Below are 10,662 nucleotides of genomic sequence, written 5' to 3' on the forward strand. Positions count from 1 at the left end.
CCCACGGCCTTCTGTAAATGCTGCAGCTATCTCTCCGCCTCTCCTCGGAGCCTTGGAAGTTGGCCAGAGATCTGGGGTCTTTCTGGTTAAATGGAGGGCTTTTTGGGGACTGGAATGGCTCCTCAGGGAGGGCCAGGGCCAGTGTCTGAGCTCCATGCCCCCAGGGACTCTCAGACCGGCCTGAGATGGGGGGTCTGTATCTCTTCTACAAGACGGAAACTGAGGCTCTGAGAGGTTAAGTAACTTGCCTAAAGTCACATAGCCAGTGAGACCCTGGGTTTCGAGCCTAATAGCCTCGCAATGACAAAGTTTGGATGTTCCGGCTCTTGAGGAACGGGTTTTGTGGGAGGGGAGGCTATGGTCACTGTCAGTAAACCCATTCGAGCCACAGTGGTGAGAAGGGGACCCCATCTTCCCCTGGAAGATGAAATATCCCCGGAGGAGTTTGCCTGGGTTGGGGTGGGCGGGGGGGGTGGGCACAGAGCAGACCAACCAGTAGGAGCTAGTTCAGTGCTCTCTGCCTTTGGCCTCGGGACCTTGTGGGCAGCCTGTGGTCATGCTGGCATTCCAGGGGCTCGCTTGGCATGTGGGGAATGTCCCAGCAAAAGTCCTAGCCTTAGAAAAGGGAAGTGTTCCTAGAAGGGGGAGGAAGTAGGAGGGCGGTGGGTGTCCGAGGGAATGTCCCCTTTGAGGGAGGAGGGCAGAGAGCTGGGGTCCTGAAGGAGGAGGGCTACTCTACCTTCCAACCCCCTTCCAGGGTGCCCAGCTCAGCCACCTATGAATTGGGAGCCTGGGGGTAGAAAGCGAACGGCCCGGTGGTCCCGGGGGGCGCCCACCTGGATTCCACCCCTCAGGCTGCATCCCACCTCCGACCAGCCCGGAAAAGGGTACACTGATCCTGCACTGCTCACCCCACTGCCTGGAAGACCAGCACCCCGAGGCTCCTGCAGCCCCAGAATGGGAACAGCGGTCACTCGTCTCTGCCACCAGCTGAAAGGGCTATTTTGGGCTAGCAGGGCTGGGTGCTTGGGCCACCGGGAGGGTCTGGGCGGCCTTCAGGGCAGAGTCTTGCAAGACCTGAGTTGGGGTTGTTGGGGTGTGCCCCCACCCCTCTTCGGCCCACTGGCCCTCTTGGGGGGCTGTGGGGGCGTCTCCCTCCTTTAGAGCTCTGCTCTAAGGCCACCTCCTCCGAGCAGCCTCCAGACCGCCTCCACCCAGTACTGATGTGTTCTGTGGCCTCTGCGGTCTCTGTCACAACCTCAAACCCGGCCCGGCCCGTCCTTCCTCCCATCTAGGCTTGGGATGGAGGCGGGGTGGGGGTGGGGGTGGGGGGGCTTCGAGGGGTCCCGACCTCTGGGTAGATCCTCAGGCTGCGGCACTGCGGGGGTGGGACCCTGGCACTGGGGGGAGCGAGCCGAAGCGGGGACGCAGCAGAGGCCTGCCGCGCAGGAGGAGAGGGGACGCCGAGCCTGCCAACCGCGCCCCTCCGCGCGCTCCCTGCGCCCCCTCCCCGCGCCGAACCCCGGGGCGGGCCGGGGGCGGGGCCTCGCGGCGCTGACGTCACCCCGCCTAGAAAGGGGCTCGCGCGCCGCGGGCCGGCTTTGTGGAGCGCTGCGCAGGGTGCGCGCCGGGCCGCGGCCGTGAACAAAGGAGCAGGGCGCCGCCGCGGGGACCCGCCACCGACCTCCCGGGCCGCGCCAGGGCCCTCCCGCCCGCCGCCACCATGACCGCCAACGGCACTGCCGAGGCGGTGCAGATCCAGTTCGGCCTCATCAACTGCGGCAACAAGTACCTGACGGCCGAGGCGTTCGGGTTCAAGGTGAACGCGTCGGCCAGCAGCCTGAAGAAGAAGCAGATCTGGACGCTGGAGCAGCCGCCCGACGAGGCGGGCAGCGCGGCCGTGTGCCTGCGCAGCCACCTGGGCCGCTACCTGGCGGCGGACAAGGACGGCAATGTGACCTGCGAGCGCGAGGTGCCGGGCCCCGACTGCCGCTTTCTCATCGTGGCTCACGACGACGGCCGCTGGTCGCTGCAGTCCGAGGTGCACCGGCGTTACTTCGGCGGCACCGAGGACCGCCTGTCGTGCTTCGCGCAGACCGTGTCGCCGGCCGAGAAGTGGAGCGTGCACATCGCCATGCACCCGCAGGTCAACATCTATAGCCTGACCCGCAAGCGCTACGCGCACCTGAGCGCGCGGCCGGCCGACGAGATCGCCGTGGACCGCGACGTGCCCTGGGGCGTCGACTCGCTCATCACGCTGGCCTTCCAGGACCAGCGCTACAGCGTGCAGACGGCCGACCACCGCTTCCTGCGCCACGACGGGCGCCTGGTGGCGCGCCCCGAGCCCGCCACCGGCTACACGCTCGAGTTCCGCTCCGGCAAGGTGGCCTTCCGCGACTGCGAAGGCCGCTACCTGGCGCCGTCGGGGCCCAGCGGCACGCTCAAGGCGGGCAAGGCCACCAAGGTGGGCAAGGACGAGCTCTTCGCCCTGGAGCAGAGCTGCGCCCAGGTCGTGCTGCAGGCGGCCAACGAGAGGAACGTGTCCACGCGCCAGGGTGAGTGGGGACGCCGCCCCCCTCCTCTCCCGGTCGGTGCACAAAGCGCACCCCACCCCCGTACCTCCAGCCTCCCGCCCTTTCTCGCCCGCGGCGCTGCTGTGATCCCCAGCGACGTCCGGTGCGCCCCCGCTAGGCGCGCCGGCCACCCCGCCTCGTCGCGGGACGTGCGCTCGGGCCCGGAGGAGGGGGCGAGGGGTGGGGCTTTGCCCATCCTTGCGCGGCGCCGCACACCCCCGCCCCGCGTCGGGGTTGGGGCTCCCCGGGCCCCACGTAGGCGCCGCCCTACGGGCCACCCTCCGACCCCCCACCCCCACCCCCAGCCCCAGCCCCAGCCCCAGCCCCAGGCCTGGAACTCCCCACGCGCGCTGATCCCGCGGATCGCCCTGCCCAGCCCTGCCCAGCCCAGCCCTGGGGGGCAACGCCCATCCCCCCTTTCCTCGTGCCCCTCCCTGGTCAGCTCGAGGGCGAAGATGAGGGTGGCTACACGCTCGGGGCACACCCCCACCCCCCACGGTCCTCGCAGCGCAGGCGGGATGGGGGAGCCTTTGATCTCCGCAGGGTGCGCCGCCACCTTCCAGCCCTCCAGGCCTTTCTCCACCCCCACTCGCAGCCTCGAGAGGTCGGCCTCTGCTGGGGGGTGCGCCCCTCGTGTCTGCCCTTCCCCCCCAGCCCCTCCTCCCGCGTCTGCCCCGCGCTCCAGGCCGCGGCCTTTGTGAGCAGGGGGGCGGGCTCCTCCAGAGGGCCCTCCCTCGCCCCCTTTGTCCTGCTCGGTCTCTGCAGATGGGAAAACCAGATGCGGAGGGGCGGGGGAGGGGATCGGTTTTCTGCGGGTCCCCCCTTGCTGAGGACCCCCCGCGCCGCCCCCGGTTCTAGTGCCCGGGTCCGGAGCCTCTCCTGGAGGCGGCCTCCCTCCTTGCGCCCCGGTCCCGGGACGGCGTGGCGCCGATGGCCCCCTGCCAGGCACCCACCCCGCCCTGCGCCCGCCGCGCGTCTCGGGTCTGGTGCGCTCTGCGCTGCGGGCGTTCGAGGGCGGACTTAACGTGAGCCGAGAGACCCCAGCCTGGCTCCCTCGGGAGGCCCCCTACCCTCGAATGAACCCATCCCCAAGTGTCCCGCCTGGAACAATTGGCTGCAACTCGATGCGTCCTTTCCCGGGCCTCCCGCTGGCCTGGCCATTTCCTACCGGCCTGCGCGCCAGAAATGAGCCCCCCTCTTCCCTTCTTAGATTCTCCCCCTGGGCGGTTTCTCTTCCTTCTGACGCCCTCGTCCCTCCTTTGGCAAGGAAGACAGTTGGTTCTCTGCAGCCAGAGGCCCCACTGGACGGACCTGTCGGGGGCTGGCTCTGCCAAGTGGGAAGTTGGAGCCCAGCCTCTGGAGATGGCTGGATGGGAGCCCAATCGGTGGCCTCCCCCTGGTAGAGTGGCCTTCCCGGACTTTCTGCTGATAGCCAGCCTCCTGACTGTGGGCTGGGACTGGGGAGAGGGGCCTGCAGCCCCTTGTCAGTGGGGTAGAGGCCGGGAAGGGGAAATGGCTGTTTTGTGCCTGAGTTTGCTTGATTTGGGCAGTAATATTTCAAGGGAACAGATGAGCGGGTTTGGCCCAGAGAGGTGAAGCCATTTGCCCAAGGTCACACAGCAAGTTAGCAGCTTGCAGAACTGGGTCAGTCTGACTACAGAATAGGTGCTTTTCGGGACCCCCTGATACCTCCCAGCCTCCAGGGCACAATGGGCCTCCCCTTTCTGGTCTCACACAGCGTAGGTAGGGCAGGACTCCTCACCTCTTCAGCAGATCTTGAGGCCCTACCAGGTGAGACATGCTGAGGCCTGAGTGGTGAACAAATGAGTGCGTGGGTCCGGACCCTTCCCTGTTGTGGCTAATGTTCTTGTTGGGACATGAGCAGCATCCCAGAGGTGTCAAAAGGCCTGGGGGTCCAGAAAGTATATCAGGATCCCAGATTCGATGGGGGAGGGTGGGGGGGGGGGGGGTTGGTGACTTCTGAAGAGGATAATTGAGCTGACCTGAAACATGAATACAGGTCGTGTGGATCAGGTGTGTGGAACAGTGGTGCCAGCAGGAGGCACAGCTGGTGCAAAGGCCCTGAGGCAGGAAGGAGCAGAAAGCCCAGTATGGCTGGGAAGGAGTTTGTGAGGTTGGTAGGTGGGACTGAAACAGCTGGTGGGGGCCACCATGAGGAAGACCTTGCCCTTGCCCTTGCCCTCGGGGTCGGGAAGAGCTGAGCGAGCCTGGGCAGATGCCCTCTCCTCTTTATTAAGCTTGCTGGCAGCGTTCGGGTGTGATTCAGGCTGATGGGGCAAGGGGAGCCGGAAATTGGGCCAGTAGAAGTGTTGGCTCATCTGTGAGTTTAAAGGTGCATAGAGTTGGGGGAGGGGTCTTTGGGGGCTGAGATTGGGGCTCTTTTGGCCTCAGATCTTGGGGTCCTCCTCTTGTTCTCGTGTTAGCTGACCCCGGGGCTTCCCGGTGGGATGGAGGGTGACCGGAGGACCCGGAGCCGTTTGGGGGTGGGGGGCGTGTCTGCGGAGGCCATTTTGGACAGGCCTGCGTGGCAAGGAGGCGGTGTCTGTGCTTCTGACACATGCTGGGAAAAGCCAGCCAGGAAGGAGGAGGATCCGGGGCTTAGCCGGCAGGGGGGATGTGAATCATGTCCACAGGCTTGCACAGGCCTGGCCTGGTGGGGGTGGGGTGCTCCCTGCTGAGGCTGCAGCCTGCTCTCTGGCCTCAGTTTCCCCACCTGCTTGGGCTGCCCCAGGGTAATCCTTTGAGCCAGGCTTTGTTTCTGGGAGGGGGCCGTCTCGGCTACCAGGGAGTGGGGTCCTCTGCCTGAGGACCGATGTGACAGGCAGATGGCCTGTGTCCATCCCAGGTGCTCAGAAATGGTGTAGCTGTGGACCACGTCCCAGGTGAGGAGCTGGCTTGGGTGGGGCTGGAGGTTGGCAGGGTCTCTGGGGGAGCAGCACGTCACTCCCAGTGGGGTCTCCTGCCGTGCTCCTTAGAAATCTCACCTGCCCCCGACGCCAGCCACACGCTGGGCTGTGCCTCACCGAGGTCCCCCCTTGGTCTCACAGCTCCTTGCCTCTGGCCAGCTGTGCCCTGGGGATGTGCTCGGGAAGTGCCCTGTCCCAGCCACTCGGGGGCACTCAAAAGGCAAGGCTGGCTGGCTGGCTGGCTGGCTGAGAAAGGGCTGGCCAGGTTGGGCTTCGCAGGATGTGTGAGAGCTCTCCTGAAGAGGCGGGGCATGTGAGGTAATTCAGGCCCTTGTTCTTGTGCAAGGATGGAGGCAGGATCTGAAGGGGTCAGGTGGTGGTAAGAGTGACCAGAAGGTGGGGCGGGGGGAGCGGAGTCTCCCACCCCCCGCAGCCTTAGCAGTCCCCAAATTCGCCTGGCCTGTCCAAAGTGGACACTCCCCAGCACCCCATTCAGGTTGGGGGAGGGGACTGGGAAGCCCTCTCTGAGCTACCTTAGAGAATGGCTCAGAGGCTGGAGACAGGGAAAGCCATGAGGCAGAGGGCCGGGCAGGGCTGGGGGCGGCAGGAGACGTGCTTCTTTGAGCCCCCACATCTGCCTCCCCGGGGCTCCTGCGGGTCTGTGACTCAGGTTTTCTGTGCTGCTGCTGCTGTTGGTGAAAAGAAAAATCCCGAAGAAAACCCTGTTCCCATAGTAACCCAGCTCTAATTAGAGACTCCAAGGCCAAGCGGGGCCTTTCCCGTCTGGGCAGGGCCTCGGAGCCAGGAGGGGCCCCGCTGGATGTTGGGGAGACGAATCCCTCCCCCACCCCTTCCTTTTGGGGTTGGAGGACCCTTTTGGTAGACAGAGGGAGACCGAGGCTGAGTGAGGGGAGGGCACTTACCCCAGGGTGCCTGGCCCCCACTTTGGGTGGCTCCCCTGCTGGCCTAGGCCCTTCCAGGACTGCACACAGCCAGCTGATGGGGTCTCAGTAACCCAGTGGCCGGTGGCAGCTGTGTGCCCCGGGCAGCGACGACCCAGCGGAGCCTCCCGACTTCTGCGTTATCTCCCGAAGGCTGGCAAGTGCCTCGTTTATCTGCAAGGCTGTATTAAGATGAGCCCTTTGAACCAGCAGATTTGACTTCTAACCCAGGTCCCTTCCCTGCTCCCTTCTGCCCCTCTTTCTGGGGATCTCCCTCTGTCTTTCCTGCTGTTGGAGCGTGCCTGGAGGGCTTTTACTCTCCTCTGTTCCCTCCTTCCGGTCAGCCAGCCAGCGCAGGTACCCTGGGCAGGTGGCCGGGGCGGGCTCACAGGGCCCCTTCTGCAGCAGTGGGGGTGGGGCAGGTCGGCCCGCTTTCGGGGACTGCAGCCCCAAGGGGTGCTCCTCCCCTGAGTGGCCCTAGGACGGTCCCATTCTTGGTGGCCCGGCTACCCAGGGGGCCCAGTCCCTGCTGACCCTTATCCTCACCCATTGCTTTACTGGGGGTGTGATGGTGGATGGGGCTCATTACCTGCCTCGTGGCCGTCAGCAGATCCCCAACATCAGGGCTCTGCGGGCCCGGGGGGGCCTGGAGGGTGGAGCCCAAGGGGTTCCAAGAGGATCTATTTCAGGGCCCTGGGTCCGCCAGGCCACACAGAGGGAATGGCTGGAGGCCCGTTTGCCCCCTTCCCCTCCTCAGGGTCACCAGGACTCAATACTCTCCCTCTGGGTGACCTTGGGCAAGGACATACCACCTCTGTGCCTCAGTCTCCCTCTTTGTGGAGGTGAAGGTCCCCTCCGCCTGGTGCTGATGTGGGTTAAGACAGGCTCACACCCTGGGCACCTGGGGGGCTCAGTGGGTTAAGCGTCCGATCTCGGCTCAGGTCACGACCTCACCGTTCCTGGGTTCGAGCCCCGCTTCGGATTCTGTGTCGCCCTCGTTCTCTGCCCCTCCCCCATTTGTGCTCTGTCTGTCTGTCTCTCTCTTTCAAAAATAAATAAACATTAAAAAAAGAAAATAGGCTCACACCTTTCAGGCCCTCCACTTGGTGGCAGAGAGCTAAGGGTGGGTCCCGGCCGGGGGTGGGGGTGGGGGTGGGGGAACCGGGGCTCCGCCAGCCACCAGCCTCCATCTGCCCCTCTGAAGGGACAACTTACCGTCCACCAGTGTGGTCCCGTCTTCCCTAAGGTGTCGGGACCCAAACGGTGACCCACTTGCGAGCTCTGAGTCTGGGCACCAGCAGGTGGGGCGGATGTCTCTGCTGTTGGGTTTGTTCGAACCCAGGCGCTTGGGGAGTGTGAGTTCGTTCTATTGGGGCCGCATAGCTTGCTTCCGGGCTGCAGGGCGTGGGAACACTGGAAGCTCCCTCCGGTCACATCAGGTGCTTTGGGGACAGGGACACGTGTGCAAAGATGCTGCCAGATCACCTGCAGGTCGAGATCGGTGGCAGGCGTGCACTGAGGTGGAGAAAATGCCTGTGTCTGCACAGGGGGACAGGCAAGGGGCCCGGTGCGGTATGGGGCATGGGGGCGTGGGAGGACCGCGTGCGACTTCACTTTTACGAGTTTTGTAAGTTCTCTGAAAGGAACGTGAGGTCGCTCTTCTGTTTTCCTGTTAACTTGGACACATTCAGAGGCACGGGGAGGCTACGATGTCTCGATTTCCCTCAGGTGCCACAGTCTGCCATCTAGCTCCATCTGTCCCTTTATTCGTTGTTTTTGGTTGTAGGGAAAGCAAATCCCTGGCCTCGGGGCATTTCGTCTCGAGCTGTTTGTGTCTGAAAAACGAGGCCATTTTCCTACATAACCGCAATATCATGAACCGTAATTAATCCTTAATATTTAATCCTGGGCCGCGTTAAGGTTCTCCCGACTGGCTCAAGAATGGCTTTTTGCAGATGGTTTGTCGGAAGGTATCACTTGTATAATCAGAGGACATGATGCCAAGACGGACGTGGCCGGCCTTGGTCCCTGCCTGGCCCTGCCTGGGGTCTTGGGTTCTGGCCTCTGCCGTCGAGGCTGAGGGGTCTCCACAGCCCCGCCGTGTTGGTGTGTGAGGGCAGGGCTGTGGGTCAGCCCGAACTGGGGTCCCCGTGCCAGTCGGAAGCTCTCCCCGCAGGTATGGACTTGTCAGCCAATCAGGACGAGGAGACCGACCAGGAGACCTTCCAGCTGGAGATCGACCGCGACACCAAAAAGTGTGCCTTCCGCACCCACACGGGCAAGTACTGGACGCTGACGGCCACCGGGGGCGTGCAGTCCACTGCCTCCACCAAGTGAGTCCCTCCCCACCCCCCCCCCCAACCACCCCGCACCCAGACCGGCCCTCTCTGTTGGGACGGGGCCCGGGACCCGGGGCGGCCTTGCCTGACCCTGCCCTGTCACCCCCAGGAACGCCAGCTGCTATTTTGACATCGAGTGGAGTGATCGGCGGATCACACTGCGTGCGTCCAATGGCAAGTTTGTGACGGCCAAGAAGAACGGGCAGCTGGCCGCCTCGGTGGAGACAGCAGGTAGGTAGTCCCTCCCTGGGGGTCTGCCCACCTAGTCACTCCCCCGCACCGCACCCCTCCCCCCAGGCCCGCCCCCTGCTGGGTCTCACCCTAGGGCTGATTTGCCCGGGGACCCCAGAGTCCCGCCCTCCCTCTCTGAGCCACACCCGGAGTCCCGCCCTCCCTCTCTGAGCCACACCCGGATCACCCCCGCCCCGCCCCCGCCATGAGGCTCACCGCCCTTCCCCCTTCCTGGGCCAGGGGACTCGGAGCTCTTCCTCATGAAACTCATCAACCGCCCCATCATTGTGTTCCGCGGGGAGCACGGCTTCATCGGCTGCCGCAAGGTCACGGGCACCCTGGATGCCAACCGCTCCAGCTACGACGTCTTCCAGCTGGAGTTCAGTGACGGGGCCTACAACATCAAAGGTGGGTTCTCCGGAGGCGGGGTGGCTCAGTGATTTGGCTCTGGGGACGGACATCCTGTGGCCGCCAGGCCCTTCCCCTCTTCTCTGTGTAGGAGGGGGGCTCCCCGGCCCACCCCAGAGTGGACTCCCTGGCTCCAGCAGAGCGAGAGGCGGGGTTCTGGAAAGGGTGGGCCGGGAAGGTGTCGCACACCTGAGCTGTGGGACTTAAACCCCGGGTGGGGGGAAGGGGCGCGGACCCCTGTCCAGCGGGGGGGGGGGGGGGGGGGGGGGGGGGGGGGAGGGAGGCTTAGACACAGAGGTCACCCAGTTCCGGAGGTGGTGATTGGCGTGTGGGGAGCCGGCCCAGCATGGGGCCTGATGGGCCTCGCCCCCACCCCCCACCCCAGACTCCACAGGCAAGTACTGGACAGTGGGCAGTGACTCCTCGGTCACCAGCAGCAGCGACGCCCCCGTGGATTTCTTCTTCGAGTTCTGTGACTACAACAAGGTGGCCATCAAGGTGGGCGGGCGCTACCTGAAGGGGGACCACGCGGGGGTCCTGAAGGCCTGCGCCGAGACCATCGACCCCGCCACTCTGTGGGAGTACTAGCCTGCCGCCCAGCGCCCTGTCCCCGCCCTGCCCAGACCCTTCTGCTAATAACTCTCTTCTCCAGGCGGGCTCCGGTGTCGTGGCAAGTCCCTTGCCTTTCAAACTGGAAACCCAGAGAAAATGGTGCCCCCACCTGTTGCCCCGTGCCTGGTCCTTGGAGGGGATATCAGACCCCTCTGCCCTCTCCTCTCTGCCATGGGCGAGGCTGGCACCCCTTTCTTCTGACCTCAGACGACTCTGAGCCTTATTTCCTCAAAGTGGCCAAGGAGGGCGGGGGGAGGGGGCGGGGGGCACTGGGAGGCCTTCCTGAGCCCCTGGGCCTGGCTGGGTGTGTAACTGGAATCTTCTGCCCCCTCCCAAGAGCCTCTCCCCACCCGCCCCTTCCCGGGAGCTGGGCGCTTGCCCCCAGCTTATCGGAGCCCCTGGTGCACCATCCCTGCGGCGGGGGGAGGCTGTGGGAGGGGGAGGGGGTGAAAGCAGCGTGTGCTGGCTGCTGGCCCCTCTGCACCCGCGGCCTGCCCGTCTGCCCCCCGCTGTGGTCTGGGGCCCTGCCGTCTTCTTTCACCCTGGCCTGACTGGAAGCAGAAAATGACCAAATCAGTATTTTTTTTTCTTTTTTTTTGAAACGAAACATTATTGCCAGAGGCGCCCAGGC

The 10,662-nt window shown here is 64.6% G+C and overlaps 1 protein-coding gene across 1 annotated transcript; it reads left to right on the forward strand.

Annotated features, from left to right (window-relative positions):
- Positions 1-1,592: 1,592 nt before the first annotated feature.
- On the forward strand, positions 1,593-10,279 carry FSCN1 (fascin actin-bundling protein 1). The gene is made up of 5 exons (XM_042922607.1): positions 1,593-2,555; positions 8,618-8,774; positions 8,890-9,011; positions 9,252-9,419; positions 9,805-10,279. The coding sequence occupies exons 1-5, from the start codon at positions 1,724-1,726 to the stop codon at positions 10,005-10,007; spliced, it is 1,482 nt and encodes a 493-aa protein (XP_042778541.1). The 5' UTR covers positions 1,593-1,723; the 3' UTR covers positions 10,008-10,279.
- Positions 10,280-10,662: the final 383 nt, after the last annotated feature.

This window comes from Panthera leo, chromosome E3, assembly GCF_018350215.1.
Source record: "Panthera leo isolate Ple1 chromosome E3, P.leo_Ple1_pat1.1, whole genome shotgun sequence".
NCBI classification, from domain to species: domain Eukaryota; kingdom Metazoa; phylum Chordata; class Mammalia; order Carnivora; family Felidae; genus Panthera; species Panthera leo.

Bases quoted from the DNA above. Each gene is read 5' to 3' on its own strand.
- FSCN1 (XM_042922607.1), top strand. From the start codon at position 1,724: ATGACCGCCAACGGCACTGCCGAGGCGGTGCAGATCCAGTTCGGCCTC. The intron at 8,775-8,889 runs GTGAGTCCCTCC...TGTCACCCCCAG, and splicing joins CAGTCCACTGCCTCCACCAA to GAACGCCAGCTGCTATTTTG. The intron at 9,420-9,804 runs GTGGGTTCTCCG...CCCCCACCCCAG, and splicing joins CGGGGCCTACAACATCAAAG to ACTCCACAGGCAAGTACTGG.